At 48.0% G+C, this 23894-nt stretch overlaps 2 protein-coding genes across 2 annotated transcripts; one reads left to right on the forward strand and one right to left on the reverse strand.

Annotated features, from left to right (window-relative positions):
- Window positions 1-2970: 2970 nt before the first annotated feature.
- On the reverse strand, window positions 2971-11976 carry LOC307244331 (inhibin beta B chain). Its single transcript, XM_080019480.1, has 2 exons — window positions 11036-11976; window positions 2971-4425 (listed from the first exon to the last, which is right to left on the reverse strand). The coding sequence occupies exons 1-2, from the start codon at window positions 11433-11435 to the stop codon at window positions 3650-3652; spliced, it is 1176 nt and encodes a 391-aa protein (XP_079875606.1). The 5' UTR covers window positions 11436-11976; the 3' UTR covers window positions 2971-3649.
- A 3339-nt stretch (window positions 11977-15315) lies between these two features.
- LOC307244173 (ras-related protein ralB-A-like) lies at window positions 15316-22454 on the forward strand. Its single transcript, XM_080019256.1, has 5 exons — window positions 15316-15421; window positions 17845-18012; window positions 18974-19182; window positions 20462-20636; window positions 21199-22454. Exons 2-5 carry the CDS (start codon window positions 17899-17901, stop codon window positions 21304-21306), a joined length of 606 nt encoding a protein of 201 aa, XP_079875382.1. The 5' UTR covers window positions 15316-15421; window positions 17845-17898; the 3' UTR covers window positions 21307-22454.
- The last annotated feature ends 1440 nt before the right edge of the window (window positions 22455-23894 follow it).

A 23894-nucleotide genomic window follows, 5' to 3' on the forward strand; every position in this document is an offset into this window, starting at 1 on the left:
CTTGCTGCTCCATTGCATGTGATCATGTTGACGGTGTTGCCCGTTTATTGTGTTTTCATTGTGTGTATTTAATCTTGTTAGACCAAAAAAAGATCTACTTCTGTGGACAAATAAATAAGAGTTAAAGTAAATAATTTTCTATGACATTATATTGTATTCTGGGTTAGCTGCACCAGAAATGGAACCCCTAATCCCTGGCGGAGCAGCACCCGTTGAGCCACACACACACACATCTCCAAATGTGTACAATTGGTAATAAGAAATTTATTTTTTTTTGAACAATTACAAAGAAAAAAAAAAATATTTCAAAAGCATATTCATATGTTACATCAACTGTACAGGGATCAGGTGGTCTGTACATCACTCTAAGTGACTGACAACAACCGCTAACCAAAGAAAAGCCTAGGCGCATTAAGTCATTTGATGAAAATATATGAAATATTCCATGTCTAGGTAGAAAACAGCAAAGAGATTAAGCTGAATATGGACTGATATTGTATCCTGATACAGTGTCTAGGCCTCTTTTTTAACTGTCACAAAGTATTTCACTAAACAAAAACACGACAGCATCGCCATCTTTCAATAGCTAAACGTCTTGGCCTCTTTGGTACAATGATTAGGTATAATACATTTGAACAGAGCTCAATTTTTTTTTTTGCTTCTATAAAAATAACTTTATTTTATTTTTTTTTCAATGGCAGTTTATTTTATTCTTTTATATTCTTATTACTAATCACGCAACGCTTCAGTGCAAATATTCTAACAACCGTTCGCTTTGAAGAATAAGCAAAGGGTCAATGTAACAGGCGGGGGCGGGGTGGAGCGTCTGCTGGGAGGCGGAGTCAGATGACGAGCAGCCTGATTGGACAACGAGCCGCGGCCGTTGGGAGCCTGTTAACATTGAGGTTGAAAGCTCCGGGTTCAGAAAGTTAAAGTCCTGCCGTGTTTTTTTTTTTTGCCTGGGCCATGCACCGATCCCACAGAATGAACTCACTAGATCTCGCCAGTTGGCAAATCCACGGGGTTGGACTTTCTGAAATCGGATTCACCCCCTTCGCGGGCTGGTTGGCCTTCTCGACGGGGCTTCTTAGCTGTGTCGAACTGGCTTCTACCTGGCATCCATGCTGATGCGGTTACGTGAGTGGCTGCGGTCGGGGACGTACGCTAACGTGTGAATATGAGATGCAGTCGGCAGTTTGTCTTTGTAAGGCTCAAATGCGCCCCTTTGACTTCCTTGAACGTCCTCTCCCGACTCCGCCTCCTGACCTCTACGTGACCCGCCCCCCTTCTGCATCACAGTTACATTTCAAGTATTGGTGATACGATGAGTTCGTCACTAGAGTTCAGCTTGTCTGGTGTATGAGTAGATACTTTACATTGCATAGCTCATGCGGCACTTAATCTTTTTTTTTTTTTTTTTTTTTTTTTAAAGGATAGTGGGCTTGGATGCGGCTCGTTAAAGGCATTTCAATCTGCAAGTGCTTTTCAAAGTGTGCATCGGGGGGAGTTGTGGGGCTGCACCGTCGCAAAACCAAGCAATGTGGCAACTTTTTTCTCCTACTCCCGGACTGAGGCCAGAAAACTCAGGCTGCCGCCGCAATCGTGTACCGACAACGTTCACCCCTCGGTGCGCCAACACCGAGTGGTTTTCAGTGTGTTACAAACCGTGGTATGCATCAAACAGCATCTTGAACGAAGTAGATCTCGTGAAACGTCGACAACGCCGGCGTTTCCCCCCCAAGCGCGCTGGACGACAGCGCGCTCACCGAGTACGTGGTTTTGAGTGTTGTTTTGGGTTGGACCGTTGCACAAAATAAACTCGTTCCCCCTTTAGGTGATGCTGTGAATCCCTCGGGGGGTATAGCGACGGCGTGTCTCACGCGCCTTCCCGACGGTTAAAGGCGGACTGGGAAATGTCCACAGCAGGACCTCATCGAGAGTCAAAGTCTCGCGGTGAATGTGCGTGAATGACCTCATCGCGAATGAAAAGCTGGCGTACGATGCACGTGCTGACGAAGAAGACGCCGAACCGCTTAACCGCTCAACGCAGAACCCCGCCCACGGAACTCGGCACGAGTGACGAGCGTCCGACGGAAGCCCGGAAGCCTCCGCATCCGTCGACGGGGGAACCTCCTGGCGGCCGTGCTCGGGGAAGCGCGGTGCTCCTCGGGGAGCTACTCTCGCTGCCTGGCGTTTACCGGGGAAGAAAGGAAAGAAAAAAAACAAAAAAAACGACAACACGCAAAGCACCTCGTGGTTTTACATTGATGTTGAAACACTTGTCTGCGGGAGCTCCCCGCGTTACTCGGGAAAAAAGCGCGGCCGCAGCGGTTATAAAGGCGGGGCTCTTGGAGACAAGCTCGTTCGGGCCGGCGTCGGCAGGCGCACCTCTGACGGTGAGCGGGGCGGGGCGGACGTCTTAAGGTTTTGGTGAGAGTGTTGACCGTCGGCACTCACCCCGCCGTTACGTCCGCCTTTCACGCGCACACATACCGTATGCGTGGCGGGCTCCGTGACGGGGGCAGGGGCGATGGGGGCGGTGGGGGCCGCGGGCGCGACTACGTCTTGCTGGGGCGATTCTAGAAATCTGGAAGTGCTGCACGTTGGTCAGGGACGATTGTTCTTTGTTTTTTTTTGTTTGTTTTTGTTTTTTAAAGAAGGCTCGACGCACTCAAGTGTTTGTAGCACAGTTCCTTAGTGACATTACACCCCCCCCCCCCCGCCCCGACACACACACACACACACACACACACACACACACACACACACACACACACACACACATCCAACCCCCCCAGCGAATATTTGACATAATTTCGTACTCTCCAGTAGAAGTCGATCTATTTCCACGGTGGACCTATTATTTGATGAGTTTCTTTCTAAAACACCATTTCCAACATTGATTGAATGGAATGCTTCACTGTCAGCGATACAACGCGAGCAACGCAATTCTACATTTGCTAAAAAATAAAATAAAATAAAATAAAATAAAATACAGGAACAGTTTTTTTTTTACAGAGTAAATTCACCAAACACAGTGGTGTGCTTGCCTCGGGTGTTTCTGATCGCGTGAGAATGATCGCTTAGGCATGACGAGTCTCGCCTAAGTGTTTGTTTGGGGAACCAATGATCCTGTGGATCATCATTTAAGTGAATGTATAATTAAGTGACGGTGATTGTTTTCCAAGGTGGGTAGATTGTATCTACGAACGCGACACTTTTGTGTCCCCTCGATATTCAGAGCGACAGCTTGACTGTACTGAATTCTAAACTGGCATGAGCACAGAGGGTTCCCACCGCATAAAATCAACAAAGTAGTATATCAACAAACATAAATATATGTACAAGTGTTTGTGCAGGCCATATACGATAACATGTAGATACGTGTGATGTGTGTGAGCGGGCGTGCATGTGTGTACGTGTGTGCGTGTGTGTGTGCGCGTGCGCGCGCGCATATGTATCCATGTTTGTCTATAAATATCCCTTTGCCTCTATGTTCATTTCAATTCTCGTCGTCGTTTCGCAATGTCGTGAATCTGTTTACATACTGTACGTTCTCCAGTTCCACTTTAAATAGACAAAAACAACCGCCACATTTATAATCAAAAAAACAAAACAAAAAAACATCCCTTTTCCAAAGCGGCCGTGCTCAGGCACAGCCGCACTCCTCCACGATCATGTTGGGCACGTCCCTCTTGACGATGTTGTACTCGTCGTCGAAGTACAGCATGGACATGGTGCTGAGCTTGGTGGGGATGCAGCAGGAGTTCATGGAGCCCGGGCTCATGCCCCGCATGCGATACTGGTTCACCACCGCCGTGTGGAAGGAGGACGCCGAGCCGGGCACGCCCGCCATGTAGGCGGGGCAGTTCCCCTCGCAGTAGTTCCCAAAGTACCCCGACGGGGCGATGATCCAGTCGTTCCAGCCGATGAGCCGGAAGTCGATGTAGAACTGCTGGCGGCAGCACAGGCTGCTGCTGCCGTCGCACTCCAGCCCCCGCTTGCGGATGCGGTGCTTGCCGTCGGCCTGCCGCGCCTGCACCACCAGGAAGGGCCGGTGGGCCTCGTCGTCGTTGTTGAGCAGCACCGGCACGACGCCGCCGGCCTCGCAGCCCTCGCAGCGCACGTCCAGGTTCTGCCGCCGGTCGCCCTTGTCGAACACCATCCGCACGGCGTCGGTCAGCGGGAAGGTGTGCCAGCCGCTGCGCTTCAGCTCCACCCGCTTCTCCACCAGGTTCCAGCGGCTGCCCAGGCCGGGCTCCTGGTAGTACACCTTCACCGTCAGCTTCCGCCGCGGGCGCGCCTCCAGGGGCGCCGGCAGCAGCTTGAAGTAGAGCCACAGGGAGGCCTGCGTGACGTACAGGTTGTGGTTCCCCTCGTTGGAGATGAGGAAGAACAGGCTGGACTTGGACGTCACCAGCTCATCTGGAGAGAAACGACAGAGACATCAGAGAAAGAGATTAACCGTCAACCGTCACTTGGAGAAATGGCCTAACTCGCTCCTCATACAACTCCCGTCTGGGAAATTTCTAACTAAGAACGGGCACTGAGGTCTGGATCGTGGCTGACATCTTTTTCTCACGCGGGACATTTTGAGGAGAGCTGAGCTTTTTCGGTGGGGGGGCGTCAACTCCGCCGGGATCAGAGCTGAGACGATCCTCATCCGCCCCTCGGTCCGTCCCGGGGTGGCACGGCCCCGCGGGCTGTGACCGGGCCGCGTTGGGCGCCGGGCCACTTGGACTGTGAGTCGCCCCGGGCGAGATATGAGAAGAGGGGCTTAGGGGAGCAGTGCACAAAGGTTCAAAGGCTTTCGCGGTGAATGCCGCTTGAAAGCGAGCTTATGGGGCCTAACCGCTCGCACAATGAGGCCCCCGCGAGGAGAGGCGCGTCCCGCCGGCCGGGTGTCGGAAATATGACCGCCAAACAAAACCGTCGGCGCGGCGGAGTCAGCACCTTGTCGAGAGTCTCGGCGTGCTGACCGGCATCCCCCCGCTGCGGGAGCAACTTTTTTTTTTTTTTAATCCAAACATTTTTACTGACAACGACGACTCTATCTGAAGCCAGTTGCGGCGTGGGAGTTGCGGTGAAGGAGCCACTGCCCGGCGGCTCCTTCACCGCTGTTATTCCGGCGGAAGGAAAGTTCATAAGCCCCCCTCATCGGACGCAGATCTGCCGCAGTCTGACGCCGTTCGTCATCTCGCTCCATAAATAAGGACGTCCCTTATTATTGAATGCGGGGTGATAATAATGGAAATTTTCAGCTCAAGATTTAAGCTTTAGTGGTGGTGGGGGAGGTGTCATGTTTTGTTTTACTCCTGATGTGTAAGGCACATTGACCTTCACATGCAGGATGAATTATGCTATAATTTCGATTTTTTTTTTTGAGTAATTTACCGAACTCCAATAAATGCCGTCATTTCTTTCTTTCGGGGAGTAGCTGTGAAGCTGGTGATCTGAAAGGGCAAGGTGTTTTATACTCTGTCATCCTGAAATCCAATCTAAAATATCAACGAGGGAAAAAACGAAAACAAAACAAAAGCTACCGCCACCAAAAACTCCGATCCCGTCGTGCTCCATCATGTCTATCTTCCGCCCACAGCCGTCATAATCACGCGTCACGGGTTTTGTCCCGAGTGCCATCGTTCCCCACAGAGCGGTTTCACCGTAGCACGGAGCGGGACCCGCTCTCGGAGGACAGGCCGCCTAGGGCCCCGGCGAGGCGCGGCTGCGCTTCAAACATGAGAGGTGGGGCATCCCGGTGGCCCCGGGGCGGGGGGGTAAATATCTCCGCCAATCATTTCCCTTCCGACGGGACCGACTAGACCAGTCCACCCGCATCCGCGCGCCTGCTCTCGCCTCCATAACTCTTGCCCCTCTCCCGGCCGTGCCGGGTCGTCTTTCGTTTCTCCGCGGGGCCTGTTGTGGGAGAGACACTTTTTTGTTGTTGTTTTTTTTTGTCATCCGCCCGCGTTGATGCGGCAGATCTGAATCGAAGCCTCCGCGGCGGAAAATTACCACCCGCTGCCGCCCGCATCCGCCGCCAATCTGTCAACATATTATGTCTAAAACCCAATGCAAAAAGGTGTCGGAGGACCGCGCATAACGGGCGAAGAAAGGATGGCGTTGACTTCTTACGTGGAGGTGAGTTAGGGACGGCTAATAGGCGTTAGGCCAGGGGCGGTTTGAGGGGCCCCCGTTTGTCCCCCAGACCCAAATCTGAGGAGATACCGGGATAATGGTGGAGTTTAACCTGGGCAGGCGTCGGGGGGGGGGCAGGCATCGTGCATCCCTCGACAGAAGCCCTCATCCCTCGGAACGAGGCATGTTCTGCTGGAACACGCGGCGGAGGAAGAGGACGCCCAAGCAGCAGTTCCCATGGGAATTAATTTGTCACTGACGACTGGTCTCATTGCGCGAGACGAACGAGGCTGATTCAAGTGGGATTTCATTTATTTGTTTATTTTTATTATTCTTATTTTTCTATTTTTGGGGGGGTCGGCTTTGACGTGACCCCAACACAAAACCGAACACAGACGGACGGACGGACGGTCGGAGTCAGAGAGACAGAAATAAACGCTACATGTGCACTTTTAACATCTAAATGAATTGCTTCACCCGCTGCGCGAGCACACGCGTCGGACATGTTTCACGGCGGCTTAACGCGCGTGTCATCGAGCGGTGATGCGGAGGCGCCGGGTCTACTTTCTGTTCCAGCGACAATTTGAGCATTTCTAGTCCCCCTCTCTGGTTTAATACGTGTAACGCGCTGGCGATGACGTCGCCACGGCGGCAGACCTCGGCCCCGTGCCGTCCAGTGAGAGCGGCGGAGGCGGTGCGGCGATGGTGAAAGTTCAGGATTCCACCGCGGCGGCCGCCGGCGAGCCTACGGTGCTCTGAAGGTGCCAACCGCCAAGATCAATCGAATCGGCTCCGGTTTGGACTTTGCGGGAGCTTTTTGTTTGGCCGTACCCGTGGACCGTGGATTGCCTCCCGTCCTCACCGCGAGCGTGTGAGCGGAAGCCTTGTCGGGATCGATCCAGATTCCTGATTTCTGAATCCGTGTTGAGCAGCGACCGATTTCAGACGATCAGCATGACATAATTACCAATTTCTTAAATGGTCATTTCATTTATTTATTTTTTTTATCCGAAATTGAACCGTTGTCACCATTACCTGCTTGTGACAGAAGCCAAGCGATCGCGCCGATGTTGAATGTTGAAAACCGTTGGTGACACTTTTCCTACATTTTGTTGAATTCTTTTTTTTTTGCAGCCTGTTTGAGCCTGAAAACTTTAGGAATTCACCGGCGCCGCCGCTGCCGCCGGGCGGCTGGAGCTCCGTCAGCACGCGTCACAGATCTCTCAGAGGGTGGAACCTGCGAGATCTCACTTCCCACAAAGAATGATCCAAGGCAGAGCGCCGCAGAACTCCAACCCCCTCCGATTGCCCCGGTCTTTCGCAAGACTTTTTTTTTTTTAAGGCATTTTGAACTCCGACTGGTTTTCCCCACTTTGGTCCACATTTGGTGAAAAACAATTGCTGGGCCAGTAAATTAAACCGGAGGTCGTCAAAAGGTGTTCTGATCAGGTGACTCATTATTGGTGATTGCGTCAATTGGGTTACGTAACATCACGACCAATATCTCCCTGTCGTTTTCGTATTTGGGCTCTGACCGAAATTTATTAGATTTTTTATGAAAAAATGAATAAAAACAAAACAACAACAACGGACACAACTTCCGCTGACTTTAAATATCTCTACCGGGCCCGGCGTCAAATCCCCGACGGGCGGGTGCCGCGCGCTGGCTGTGGGCCCGGCACGCCTCCAAGGAGTCAGGTCTGACCCCCACCCACCCCCACCCGTTCGCATCCAGACCTCGGAGATGGACCGACACGTCGGCAGAATCCTAATGAGGCTGCGGGTCACAGGGTGCAGCGCTGCCATCTGCATGCAGGCCGCGTGAGGGCCGACACAAAAGTGCTGACCTTATAGTGAGGGGACTGATTCAACACAGCCCCCGTGATGTCCAAAAAGATGCCGGGACCGACTTGAAGGAATGCACGCACGGACGCACACACAGCGCTCGCGGTCGGCGGCAGGGGAATACGGGGCACAAGAGCGCATGCACGCGCACACACACAAGCCCAGACAAATGCAAGCACATGCACACCACAGTACTGTGCGCTTCGAGGATTTAAATGCAGGCCAGGCCACTCATAGACACGCGCGTGCACGCACACATACGCACGCACACGCACGCACACACACGCACACACACACAAAGTAGAGAGAATGTACAAACGTAGACACACACACGCGCACACGCACGCACACACACACGCGCACACACGCACCCACACACGCACACACACACACACACACACACTTACACACACACAGAGTAGAAAGAATGTACAAACAAAGACACACACATACCCACCCACATACACACACACACACACACACACACACACACACAAAGTAGAAAGAATGTACAAACATAGACACACACACACCCACACACACACACGCACACACACACACGCACACACACACAAACACACACACACAAAGTAGAAAGAATGTACAAACTTAGACACACACACACCCACACACACACACGCACACACACACACGTACACACACACAAACACACACACACACAAAGTAGAAAGAATGTACAAACATAGACACACACACATACACAAAATCGCAAAACCGTGCACACTTCAAACAGACAAAAACACTCCGATGCAGGCCAACGAACGGACACACACACACACACGCGCACACACACACACACACACACACACACACATACACACACACACACACACACAGCGTGAGCTCCAACCGGGCCAGCGTGGTGACGCTCAGGTGGAGTTTTTATTTTATTTCATTTTTTTCTGTAAAGGGTTGATGTGCAAAGCAGATGTTCCTCGGAGGGCCGCCACTTTTACAGGCGAGCGTCCGGACGCACGTGGGCGACGCAGGTGGCAGCGTTGATCATTTCCAGCCCCCTTTTCAAGCGCCTCGAGTAAATTGCTGTCGGAGCCTGTCCCCCCATGCCACGTCCCGCTGGCAGCCTCTCCCCGGATAACACGGCCAACTGGCATTGGGGGAGGCAGAGGCGCGGGGGTCTGCTAGCCATTAGCCTGAGCGGCCGGAAAAACACAGGTTGGTCAAAACGCTTTGGTCCCATTTAATGGACGGAAACTTTTTCATTACATCCTGACTCTATCGGATTCCTCCCCTGGGATAAATAAGGTTCTGACCGATCCAAACACGGCGATGATTTATGGACGGGCGACCAGTGCGCGCACGCACGCACGCACGCACACACACACCTGTCTGGCCCACCTCCCCTTACACGACACCCTTCCTGGATGTCCGCTAAGACACATTAAATGCATGAACACACACACACACACACGCACGCACACCCACACCTATACAAATAAACTCCTTCATCGTGTCTTACCCTGGAAAAGTCTCATTACTGACTGCTCACCGACCATGCGCCCTGCCCAAGTTCCCTCGAGCAAGTCGGTGAACCCTCCCTCCCGCTGACCTACATAGGCCCCTGCTAGATAAGAATGCCAACAATTGTGTATAGTGTTACTCTACATATCCTGTCCACTTTTTTTTTTTATCACTGTCTGAATCTCAGCCTGTAATAAAATCCCCCGCGCGCGGCGACGCACAACTGCAAAATGCAGGAGCACATTATCCGCAAGAAACAACGGAGGGCTTTTTGACTTTCAGTGAGGAGTGTTGGTGTCGGTCATTTGACGGCGCTGTCACCCTCACGGAGAGAGAATTAACAACGGCAAAGGGTTCACCCTCACGGGGGGGACGGGATTGTTTTACTTGCTTAGATCCAGAGTCACTTTTTCAGACGGGAAGGAGTATCGAAAGTACACTCACCGGAAATGTTTGGTGTCAGCGGCATAAATATGTTCTCTTCAACTCAACCACCGCTATGTGGAAAAACGTTTTTTGGGGTCAACACTCAAAAAATGTCATTGGACCAGCTTTAAAAAAAAAAAAAAAATGCTTACATTTGTAGAAATCCATATTTCTGCAGCATCCTCAACTTAAAATGGAGAAATGAATAGCTCGCATTGGGAAAGCCTAAAAAAGATAAAACCGAGGCTTTATTGATTCATTATTATTATTCCTCATCTAACGGCTGAGGCTGTTGAGTTAAGAGTTTTGGAGCACTCTCCCCCAACAGCTTTTGGATTCCTCCTGCGAAATGAATTCCGAGGAGGGTTTTCTAGGGTTTGGGTGCTGGCTTCCAGGAGGATGCTCAGCTTGTGATGGGAGCTTCGCCTCTTTTTTTTTTTCTTGACGAGTCACTCGGTTAAAAGTCACTCGGCTTCCTTCTCCTCCTTCATCTTATTCCGTCGCTTTAACGCACAAGTGAGCGAGGGGGGGGAACCGCACAAGAGTCGCTCGGCTCTTCGGGTTGCGGATGGGACCCCTCACACTAATCATTTAATTCGGCCAAAATGATTTATTTAGGAGTAAGGACGCAAACTGTGGACCCCCCCCCCCCAAAAAAAAAACACCCATTAAGCACAATTCTCTCAAAACGATATATATATTTTTTTGCCATTGAAATGCAATGCGTGTTAAAATGATTTGTTTCAATTTTTTGGAGCTTGTAGAGCTTATTGTGCGTAATCACCGGGTGTCATGACGTTCCACTGCGTATATGTATGACCGTGTGTAGAGTATATGTACAGTATGTGACAAATAAGCTCTTGAATCCCGAATCTGGAATCAAATCTACTATGGAATTCAAGTTCATGCTCATCATTCAAATTCAAAATGCCTCGGCCGTTTTTTGCCTTGGGCTTTAACTGAGCCTCCGGTGATTATTTTCAGGTTGCGAGTCTCTGGGTCGCTGGTTACGCGTGGCCAAAAAAACGTGGGCACGCACGCACGACAGCTCCCCGTTACGCGCAGACCGCGGGGCGGGGGCGGGCGCGGGGGGGTCGGGGTGCGGAGCGGGCACGAACGAACGCACCTGTCTCCGCGAAGCTGATGATCTCCGAGGTCTCCTCCTGCACCTCGTTGACCGTGGCGTGCCCGTCCAGGTCGGGGATCTCCACCCGGCCGTCCTCGCCCACCTTCCCGGCGTGGAGCTTGCGCAGCGCCGTCACCATCGCCGCCCTGGGCACCGGGTGCGTGATGTTCGGCCTCTCCCGCATCTGCAGCCGGCTGAGGATGTGCCTCTTCACGGCCTCCAGGAAGTCCGTGTTCACCCCGGCCGCGTCCGCCTCCGTCTGCCCCGCGCCGCCGCCGCCGCAGGACGCGCAGCTGTCCCGGGGCACCGCCGGGCGCGCCTCGGTCCCGGGCGCGGCGGTGCAGCGGACGGGGATCACGCAAGCCATGAATATTGCCGCTTGCAGGAAACAGCTGATCATCTTTCTCCCCGCGATCCCTTTGAGGACGTGTCGAATAACTTTTTCTAGATGTGAAACTCGTGGAAAGTTTGAAAAAAATTAAAATAAGATCAAGTAGCCGGATGAATTGGGGGGGGGGGGGGGGGTTCAGTCACAGGTTCACATCCCCGTGCGCGTTATTTTACGCGCTGGACGCGTCTTGGCGGTGACCTTAATTGTGGCTTCCAGAAATACTGCCGTTGTCTTTTTTTTTTTTTTTTTTTTTTTTTATTATTATTATCTTGGCATTCCGACCTCCAACATCATGTCAGTCCGATAAGTGGTCATGGTTTCACTCATCCCAAATTGAAAAATCCCGCGGAACTCAAAGTATATTCCACACTTCGGAGGAGATCCTTTCATATGCTGTGGGAAAATCCCCCTTCTGCATGTTTTGTTTTGTTGTTTTTTTTTCTTTCTTTTGGGTTTTTTTTTTTTTTTTTAATTCAATCCATATTTTCACACTGATCCCTCGGTTTCCACCTTCCTCAGGCGCGCTCGTTCTGTGATGTGTGGTGTGAGCGGCAGACCGTTCCCATTCTGCGCGTCTCGCCTCGGCGTCCGGGTCTCTCCACGCCACGCACAGTTTTTATACGAGGGTTAGGAACCACGTGGGACCAGCCACCAACTGGGAGCGGGGGGGGGGGGGGGGGGGGGGGGGGGGGTTGACAAATTAGGTGGAGAAAAAAAATCCGGATTCAAGAACCGATATGGGAAAGGTTTCCATAATTCCCATTAAAGGTGCTCTCCACGTCGGTGTTCCGCCACATCCATTCATTAGTTACGGTTCAATATAATTATTATTTATGGGTCACAATAATTGATTGATAACAATAACTTCATCGATCTATTAACCTACATTTTTTTTTGGTGAATCATACAACTGCATGAAATAATGAACGATACTAATAAACGTTTGTTATATCGCACCTTCGGACCCTGAGAACGAAATCAATAAATACCTGCGACAGAAGCGGATAAAAACAATAATAATAATAAAAAAACAATAAACGAAAACGACTTCCATGTCCACAGGGGAAATCAAACCTAAACGTTTCAAGACGGGTTTTACTCTAAATAGGTGTACAGCAATTATTTCGATCGAGGTTCCGATTTATTCGGCAACAAATAGCTCGAGTCGCCCCGGTTGCTCCGCGCCATGGAAGGGCAGGTGGGGCCACGACGTTTTTTTGTTTGTTTTTTTTTATCTTTAGTAATAACCTCGAATAGCAACTCCCAAAAAAAACGGAGGCTTTGAGACGGGGCGTCCTGCGGGGAAATAGGTTCCATTGTTTTTCAGGTCTGTGTGAGGAGAGGTCGGCGCAACTATTTGTTTGCGTGCAGACTTAACGCGGGACAGGTGCGCCGTGCGTGTGCGCTCCCTGGCTGTGACCTTGAGTTCAGGGCAACGGGGAAGCGACGGGGGAACTCTTCCAAAGTTGCAAAACACCGACACCTTGTGTCCAAACGCCGCAACCGCGGTATCAGACGTGGCCTCCGACTGACCTCGGGTGCGGCCGCGCCAAACACAGGCCCGAGCAATTCAGTTTACATTTATTTATTTGACAGCCAAGTACAGCAAACACGCACAACGAACGCGTACAACAAACAAGGCAAGCAAACAAAGATGGAGCGTGAGATAGTACCTTGACTCTTAACCCACTCTGCTAGATTTCATAGCAAATATATTATCTCTCACGCAACTACATTTATTGTTACCATAAATGTATTTTCCTGCAAATTATAGGCCACTGTAAATTTGTTGACAGTGTTAACTTTCAGGGGTTTTTTTTTCTTTTACAATTGCTATTCAACGCTGAATTAACTTTTTCATTCTTACAACTACTTGGGATGGAAGGTATCTGAACCAAAATACAAAGTTATGTTGCTCGACAACTACTTTTTTTTCATATATATATTTTGATTATTTCAGATGTTATGTAATACGTATCCCATATGTATGTATTTTTATTTGTGTGTAATGTTAAATTAAGTAATTCAACACTTTAACACTCTTTAACATTTATTCTTATTAGAGTACAGTACCTTGTGTGATTCGAACATGGCCGAATAAAGCCTCCACGGTAAAAGAAAGTTTCAATTATTTAGAGGAATAATACTGAGTTATTTATCTATTTTCTTAAGCCTATCACATTTATTATTGTATCAATACATTAGGCCAAAAATGTTTTGTCCTTAAACATATCTATCTACTATTGGTGTTTCTGGTTATTGCCTTTCAACAAATATATTTTGAGTAATAACCTTTAATAACTGAATTGTATTAAATATTATCGTGTATTTCATTTGTAATTATTAGAGTTGTCACACATTTGAGTTGTTTACATACATTTTCTGAAAACATACCTCTTATTCTCAGAACTCTACACCCAATCCAAAAACACACACAGGCAAAAGGCAAAACTCCACAAATGTCCTGCAAAATAAAATAAAATAAAACTCTGCATTCAAAACAATGTTATGTCTTATCAAAATGGATTTTTGTGTTGAAATGACACATCGCACCATCATATGAACAGACATTTCTGAGAACCAATTGAACACTGATGTGCTCAATGTAAAACATTACTATAAACGTAAAACACTTCTATGAATTTAAAACTCTACTTTGGTTGTAAAACACTACTATGAATGTAAAACATTGCTATGAATGTAAAACATTACTATGAACGTAAAACATTACTATGAATGTAAAACATTACTATGAGCGTAAAACATTACTATGAATGTAAAACATTACTATGAATGTAAAACATTACTATGAATGTAAAACTCTACTTTGGATGTAAAACACTTCTATGAATGTAAAACATTACTATGAATGTAAAACATTACTATGAACGTAAAACATTACTATGAATGTCAAACAGCACTTTGAATGTAAAACATTACTATGAATGTAAAACTCTACTTTGGATGTAAAACACTTCTATGAATGTAAAACCTTACTATGAATGTAAAACATTACTATGAACGTAAAACATTACTATGAATGTCAAACAGCACTTTGAATGTAAAACATTACTATGAATGTCAAACAGCACTTTGAATGTAAAACATTACTATGAATGGAAAACACTACTATGAATGTCTTATCAGGAGACTTGTTCATTTTGCATGTTCAGTGTAATACTTATGACTTACGACTACTATGTACAATTGTCTGTTGTAAATATATATTTGTACAATGTTTTATACTACTGTAGTAGTCTGTGTAAAATATATTTGTACAATGTTTTATACTACTGTAGTAGTCTGTTCTAAAATATATTTGCACAATGTTTTATACTACTTTACAATAGTCTGTTGTAAATATATATTTGTACAATGTTTTATACAACTGTAGCAGTCTGTGTAAAATATATTTGTACAATGTGTTATACTACTGTAGTAGTCTGTGTAAAATATATTTGCACAATGTTTTATACTACTGTACATAGTAGTACTAAGTAAAACACTGTAAACTGTAAACTGTGTGTAAACAACTGTAGAATAACTGTAAATGGGAAATTCCAAGTCGGAATTTCGGGGCAAAACCCTCGGACCCGAGACACGTCCAAGCTCGACTTAAAATACCTGTGGTTTGTTTGTTTTTTATATTCATTTTTTTTTTTTTTACGTCACGCTCGCATACGCTCTACGCTCGTAGAATCACAAATTCCGTCTGAACAAAGAAAACCGCGGGGGTCCACGTTTCACCCCCCCCCCTCGCCGCGGGAACGTGGAGGCGTCACTTCCGGCGGGTCATCGCCTCGGCGCTCCGCGGGAACGGGAACGGGAACGGGAACGGGAACGGGAACGGGAACGGGAACGGGAACGGGAACGGGAGCGGGGGCGGGGGGCGGGGCCGAGCTGCGCCCCGCGAGCTTCCCAAAGTTGGAGAGTCGTTTGGGCGGAGTGCGTGCGAAGGGCGGCCGCGTCCTCCGGAGACGGATCGGGCGCAGCAGGTACGGTGCGCTCCCGGTGCCGGGGGCCGTCGGGGGGGGCGGCGCCTCGCTGGGCCTTCGGTGTTTTTATGTTTCGGTTCTTTTTCCTTTTTTAAAAAATGTCTTTATTTATTTATTTATTTATTTATTTATTTATTTATTTATTTATTTTTTCGAGCGACGGCTCCGTCAGCCAATGGCCGCGCGCGCGCCGGCGGGCCGCGTCCAATCGGCGGTTTCCTCGATCGATGGGGGCGGGGCTTCTCTCTTCCGGTCGCTCGCGTTTTGTCGGAGTGTGAAGGGGAACGTGGCGTCAAGGGGTCACCTCCTGGTCACCCCCTGGTCACCCCCTGGTCACCCCCTGGTCACCCCTGGTCCCCCCTGGTCACCCCTGGTCACCTCCTGGTCACCCCCCTGGTCACCCCCTGGTCACCTCCTGGTCACCCCTGGTCACCCCCTGGTCACCCCTGGTCACCTCCTGGTCACCCCCCTGGTCACCTCCTGGTCACCCTCCTGGTCACCTCCTGGTCACCCCCCTGGTCACCTCATGGTCACCCCTCTGGTCACCCCCCTGGTCACCCTCCTGGTCACCTCCTGGTCACCCCCTGGTCACCTCCTGGTCACCCCCCTGGTCACCCCCTGGTCACCCCCCTGGTCACCCCCCTGGTCACCTCCTGGTCACCCCCTGGTCACCTCCTGGTCACCCCTCTGGTCACCCCCCTGGTCACCCTCCTGGTCACCCCCTGGTCACCCCCTGGTCACCTCCTGGATCAATTGTTGTGACAGTTATGTTTTCACACCTCGGTACACACATTCTATCTAGTGTGTGTGTGTGTGTCTCTTCCTCTCTCTCTAATGTGTGTATTAATTTATATATATATACAGTATATGTATGTATGTGTGTGTATATATACAGTGTGTATGTTTGTGTGTGTATATACAGTATCAGTATGTGTGTATATGTATGTTTGTGTGGGTATATATATAGTATGTGTGTGTATATGTATGTATGTATATATGTATGTTTGTGTATATATACAGTATGTGTGTGTATATGTGCCTATGTACGTATGTTTGTGTGTATATATACAGTGTGTGTGTGTGTGTATATGTATGTATGTATGTATGTTTGTGTGTGTCTATATATACAGTATGTGTGTGTATATGTATGTATGTATGTATGTTTGTGTGTATATATACAGTATGTATGTATGTATGTATGTATGTATGTATGTATGTATGTATGTATGTATGTATGTATGTGTGTGTGTGTATATATACAGTATGTGTGTGTGTATATGTATGTATGTTTGTGTGTGTGTGTGTATATATACAGTATGTGTGTGTGTATATGTATGTATGTTTGTCTGTGTGTGTATATATACAATATGTGTGTGTGTGTGTGTATTGTGCAAACATGCACAATTTCCTATTTTTGACAGTGGGTTGTTGATAAAGATGTTTATTGTTAATCTTTGGTCTTACTGTACATCGCCCGACGTCTCCATTTTGAAATAAATGTCCACGTTTACATTTTATTGCCAATTTTTTTTTTTTTTTTTTCCGGTAAGTGTTTGAAGTTCTACATCCGCCCAACGTGTTCCTCTTCAGGCCGCTGCACGGTTCTCGTTTTTTTTTTTTTTTTTTTGTCTTTTGTTGCCATGTTTTCTCTGTTTTGTTTCAACGGGGGAAATCACAGGCGTTGTCATTGTCACCACTTTCAGTCAACCTGTTGTCCTCACTGCTGCGCTGTGCCCTCATGGCTCCTGGCCCTCATGGCTCCTGGCCCTCATGGCGCCTGGCCCTCATGGCGCCTGCCTTCGCAGCCCGCACTGTAGAGGCTGCAAAGGTCATTCACAAGTGTTTTGTTTCTTTTTTTTTTTTTTTTTTTTTCCATTGGCCTTCATGAAGCGTGTTCTTTTACGGTGACTCTTGATTCAGTTTTCTTTTGTTTGTTTCTGCCGGAGGGAAGAGCAGGTTCTTACTTGATTTGTATCCCCCCCCCCCCCCCCTCCCCGGTTTTCATTTATTGCATCGGTCTACGACTCATAAGATCACACACCTCCCATCGCAGCGTTTCTGGGAAAGACCTGCACGGCCGAGCAGACTTTAGCGCTCAGGGCGGGGTCACGATCAGATACAAGGCGCAAATTAAAATGCGGGGGACAGAATCGTGAAGAGAACCGGTCAGCGGGATGCGTCACCCTCCCCCCCTTTTTCCCCCCTGGTATTTGTGGGGTTTTTTTTTTCAAATTCAAAACGTCTGCTTTTGCTCCCAAATATCCAAGAGTCCAGCCCACTTCCGCTTTTCCTTGACGTGTGTGTGTGTGTGTGTGTGTGTGTGTGTGTGTGTGTGTGTGTGTGTGTGTGTGTGTGTGTGTGTGTGTGTGTGTGTGTGTGTGTGTGTGTGTGTGTGCATGCGTGCATCCACTCTGAATCTCAAGGGTGACATTGGACAGCCAGAGCCACGTGCCTGTCCGCTGACTAACACCAGAGACATGGCATCCGGCAAGAACAAGAACCAGAGCTCCCTGGTGCTCCACAAGGTGATCATGGTCGGCAGCGGCGGTGTCGGCAAGTCCGCCCTCACCCTCCAGTTCATGTACGATGAGGTGAGACCCGGATCATGAACCCACGCCGCTTTTTTTGGGTGGGGGGGCCGTAACTATGATCCCACTTTTTACGACTTGTGCTCAAATTGGGAAGTTGAGGGAATTTTTTTGTTTTGGTCCTCTTCATTTGTATCTGTCTGAACACATCTTGCCGTGTCTCGGGATTCAAGATTCAGGAGGTTTATTCGTCACATACATATACATACCTTCATACATGTAAATACCTTCATACATATACAGTATATACAGTGAAAATGTCAGTGCAATGCACCCGGAGGTTATGCACAATATGTTCTAGACTGAACACAACAGCTACCTAATTTCTAGTTGACTAAATAACTGATTCCTACAACGTAATGCAGTAAGTAAGTCTAATAATAGAGAATAAAATGAAGTTACTCAAAGGTAATGCAGAGTGGGGCTACAAAATAGGAATAAAGGGAATAGACTTGATGTATATGGGTTAGGCTATTATACGTGTTTTTGACGTTGTTTTCATTCAATTTCCTTATCCTGTGCCCACTCAGTCTGGTTTTAATATTCCTTCAATTGTGCTTCTCTAATGGAGCAGACCAGCAAAGCACTTTGTGACTGTATGTTTAAAATAAAAAAATAAATAAAATAAAAAAAGTGCCATGCAAATAAATATTAACTTACTTAGTGACTTCCACCCAATCGGCGACGTGTGTGTGTGTGTGCACTGCTACTGTGCCTCGGCAGCGGCTGATAAGTGGAACCTCCATCCACGGCTTTTATCCCGCTCCACCTGCGTAGATGACCTTTCTTTTACTTGTTTACATGCGTGGTGGATTGCGGAGTAGCTTAGGGAGCTGCACGGAGGCAGAGCTGCCGCTGCCACAGCAGTGTCGCGTTTTCGTAGCTTTAGTTTTTGCGAGCTCCTAGGACAGGAGCGAAACCCCCCCCCCCCAGAGACTCCCCTCCCTGACTCCCGCTCTCCCAGTTCGTCGAGGATTACGAGCCCACCAAGGCCGACAGCTACAGGAAGAAGGTGGTGCTGGACGGGGAGGAGGTCCAGATCGACATCCTGGACACGGCGGGCCAGGAGGACTACGCCGCCATCAGGGATAACTACTTCCGCAGCGGCGAGGGCTTCCTGCTGGTGTTCTCCATCACGGAGCATGAGTCCTTCACCGCCACCGCCGAGTTCAGGTAGGGCTCTCCCCGGGCAGGATCTGTGGCGTTGTTTGTTTGTTTTTTTTAAAGGTACTCCCGTTGTATTTTAATAAACATTTCGAAAGATGTTTCAAGCATTAACCAAATAATCCGTTCCACGAGGGGTGACTTCCTGGGGGCCAAGTTGAGTCCCGCCGCTCATAAATCTGTTTCCGTGGTGTGAATTGAGTTCACACCTTCCTACATCCGCTGGCTTGTATTGCGTGTATTTGTGGTGGTTAAATGTTTTTGTGGAGCGTTCCTCTTACCGCTTGCTCGCTGGTGGTTTTTAGATCGCTAGCTTTAAAAAGTAAACTAACAAGTACAAGTGAGACGCGTCGGCTGCTCATTTCCAAACATGAAAAAAATATATAAAAATTGGCCAAGCGATGCGAAAAAGATCAACTATTTCGATATAATCAGGGAAACCCAAGGCGCGGTTGGGATGTCACCCGTGTCCCCTCTCCTCCAGCCACAAGACTTTAAAGATATACGTGCGGCTGCGTAAAGTTGAATGCTCATAGATACACAAGCTCCCTCATGTCACTCGTGATCTGCCGCCGGCCTGCCTCTTCTACACGTTTCCATAGTTATCAGGAGCAAAAGTGGTGGAGTACTCAAGGGATATTTAAGGAAAAGAACCATTACTTTAAATGTATTCAACGTGAGAATGAGTGAAAATATTTCTCCAATTATCAACTAGAATCAGAAAGTTTTGGATCAAATTGATACAAGTAGATTGAGGCTCATTCTTCACGTTTCTAAATATCCTACTTTACTACTTTGGTATAAATATCCTACTTTACTACTTTGGTATAAATATCCTACTTTGGTATAAATATCCTACTTTACTACTTTGGTATAAATATCCTACTTTACTACTTTGGTATAAATATCCTACTTTACTACTTTGGTATAGATTGTAAGGATGTAAGCATTGTCTGATGGACCTCATTTTATTAACTTCAACTGTGTGTGTGTGTGTGTGTGTGTGTGTGTGTGTGTGTGTGTGTGTGTGTGTGTGTGTGTGTGTGTGTGTGTGTGTGTGTGTGTGTGTGTGTGTTCCTAACCCCATCGGGGAAGGAGAGACGCGACCGAACTATTGCTTAAAACCTATTTTTAAAGTACAAAGTGAAAGCGACTTCAAAAGTACACCGCCCGCTTCACACATTTTCTCAAGTAGAACTTCTACAAAGCCCAGAGTGTTTTGAATGATTTAGTCTTGGAACATTTTGGTTTACCGTGGGTTTTCAACACGGGGGCGTGTCCGCCACAGGGAGCAGATTCTGCGGGTGAAGGAGGAGGAGCTGATCCCTCTGCTCCTGGTGGGGAACAAGTCGGACCTGGAGGAGCGGCGCCGCGTGTCCGCCGACGAGGCCGCCGGCCGGGCCGCCCAGTGGGGCGTGCCCTACGTCGAGACGTCGGCCAAAACGCGAGCCAACGTGGACAAGGTACGGGGAGGCTCCTCCGCCTCGAGCGCTCGGCGGTATTTTGGGTTTTTTGGGGGATTTTTGGTGTTCGGTTATCGATGTGAGGATATTGATCATGGGTGTTACGACCAATCTGGTGGAGTCCTCGATTCGAGCGGCGGGAACCGTCTATGACGATTGGAAAATGATATGACTTTACTGTCAAGACATTTAACTTTATCACAGTATTGTAAAAAAAAATTTGGGGGGGGGGGGGGTCAGATTATTCTCTCAAGTCTTTTTATTTTAAAATCTGTGTGTGTGTGTGTGTGTGTGTGTGTATATATATATATATATATATATATATATATATATATATATATATATATATATATATATATATATATATATATATATATATATATAAATATGTATTATTTTTTGGCCTGTTATTTGTTTTCACCATTGACATGATGGTAGGAAATAGTGAGCCACAAAACGCCCCCACCTGCGAAGCGAGCCGTGCTGTTTTTTTTGTTTTCGTTGTAGCAAAGCTCTGTTTCCGCCCCACCCCACCCCACCCCCACCCTAACCCCCACCCCAGGTGTTCTTCGACCTCATGCGGGAGGTGCGGAAGAAGAAGATGTCCGAGAGCAAGGACAAAAACGGGCCGAGTGGCAAGAAGAAGAAGCAGCGCTGCTGCCTTCTCTAACCATGCAGCATGCGTCGACGCGGCAGCCGAGACCAGCCTCCGTCAGACGCACCAGGATGCGGCGGCGGCCGTGGCGCCTGGAGCTCAACGGTCGGCAGCCGGCTCACAAGCCGACCCTGGACTGCCGCTCATTTGGCGGACGGCTCATTTCCCTCCGCTTCGGTCTGCCGCAGCCGCCGGTCGTTTCCAAATCAAGTCAGCTGGCGGGGAAAATCTTTAAGACGCGACATCTTCTCCGGTCAAATTCTTCCATCACTACCATTTTCAAAAAAAAAAAAAAAAAATAATGATAAAAAAAATCTAAATCATATATATATATATATATATATATATGATAAAGGGTATATATGAAATTTGCCGTCATTGCGGTCTCGCATCCCACCCCGAATGACGTGGTTTCGCGATCATGCGCCTGATTGTATCCACTAAATAAAATGTAGGACCTGCCGTTTTATCTGTACGGGCAATATCCGTGGGAAAGGAAGTGTTATAGGAATCTAAAGGATTTATTTTCAGGATTTATCACGTTCAGCTCCGTTGTTTAGGCGGAAACCTGGGAAACCAAAGAAATATCGTAGCTAGCCACATGTAGCTCAAACCATTAAGGTTATAGCTACTCTCATAACCCATGCGTTCCGAAGGGATGTATGGCAATATGCGCCGCGTGGAATGTATCGCGAGTGAATTTTATGAACACAGAGCTGCACCGCAAATGTATTTTTTTTTTTTTTTTGTTATAACACCAAACCCTCCTTTAGCATGCGGATGTTACACATTCCTGTTGTATAATTATATCTTTAGTCACTTTTTTCTTTTATTATAAATGCCATAATCTTTTTCACCTACCTAACACAAAAGGGAACTTATTGACTTCGCTTCAGTTTTCAGCCTCAGGCTATTCCATGGATTGTATAGTTGAGGACTCTGTGATTTGAGCGGGCTTCGGTGTGGGTCACTTTATAACCTCGTATCATCGTGTCATCGTGGTCCCAGTGTGCGTTGTTCGGTCCGATGTGACGAGCGGATGAGCCAAGGCGCGAGGGATATTACAAGAAATGACAGGTTGTATTGTGTGTCTTGTTAATTCTGTTCCTTCTTATATTCACCATATAATGCGTGTATAAATAAAACAAAAATAGTGGTTTCTACCTTGTAGCATCAAGTCACCATAATTGTTTTAGGATTTCTCTTTTATTCATTTGTTTGCCTGGAATTATTTTAATTTTTAAGCAAAATGCATGGGATAAAATTAATAGCTTATGAGAATGTCTTATGGCCCCTAGATGGCGCTCTAACCCCAAATTGCAGCCTCAACGTTTAGAGGTGTGATAACTCACTGCAGCTGGGCCGCGTTAAAAGACACGAGTTAAATCATTTAAAGACTGTTGAACGTGGAAAGGAGCGCAAACTTGGGAAGGCTGACGTACTTCCCCTAATTTCCAGAACCCCTCCGATATCGTGTGTCACGGATCTCAGTATTTTGGGAACGCGTAAACGCAACACGTCGCGACGGCGTTCAAACGGCGGCATCCGCTTTACGCGGCAAATCAAGCCACGTGTGGCCCCCGTTCCGCCAGATCTATTGTTCTCGCCCGACGCCCACTGTGATGTGGCCGAAACGGCAATTATATCACGGTAGAAGTGCGAACAATAGTGGCTTTGTCCCAACTGTTCATCTGGTGAGTCTGATGGAGGTTAAAGCTGCCGGCGTATTCTATCTGTCAAGACACTCCATGATGCTCCACACTAGCATTGCTGTGAGTGGCCATCAACGCCGCATTTATCATGAAGCATGAATGAGTGATCACATTTTTATTCTTTTATATAATATTCCTCTAATATTACTTCTGATAATATATTCTAATATGTGCATTAATACATTCAGACATTGCGTGCCTAACATTCCATGTATTAGCATTGGGGGTTTTTGGGGGGGTTTTATTACGGCCAAACTTTTGGCGTTTGGCGTGTTGTGTTTATTTTCAGACGAGCGCGCCGTCTACAGATATTATCAGTGGGCGGCGATCAAAGGCAAAAGAAATGAAAAAGTGACGAGGCCCGCCGAAATTGCCCCGGGATCTCAGAGATATTTTTGTACGCTGTTTATTAACCTTGAGATGTTATTACCATTCATACGCCGCTCCCTCTGCCGCTGCAGCAATCTAATTATGCCACCGAGGTACATTTAGTCACTTTAAATCTAATATTATTAACTTCACGTTGCGCTCGAACCCGACCGAAATGTCGTGTGCTCCGTGGCCTTCCAGCGCGGCACGTCGTCGGGGCAGATGTGAACGGGGCCTGTGCCTGCCCCGCCCCCCGCTGTGGCTGGTCTCGGTCGGTCCTGAGACACGTAGCTTAGCGTAATTACCTGTAACACACACACACACACACACACACACACGCGCGCACAACCGGCGAGTGTGTCTGTAAGCCTCTTAGTGTAATGCACTCACCGCTGAGCCCGGAGCCCAGGACGGGGGCCGGAACAATGCGAGGCTCGCCGCTTTCGCGAAGATGACATTTCGAGGGTCCGCGTCGAAAGGAAGGGGTCCCGGGGTCCATCTCGGCCGTTAGAGATTTCTGTG

Source organism: Zeus faber (genome assembly GCF_960531495.2).
Source record: "Zeus faber genome assembly, chromosome: 2".
In the NCBI taxonomy this organism is placed as follows: domain Eukaryota; kingdom Metazoa; phylum Chordata; class Actinopteri; order Zeiformes; family Zeidae; genus Zeus; species Zeus faber.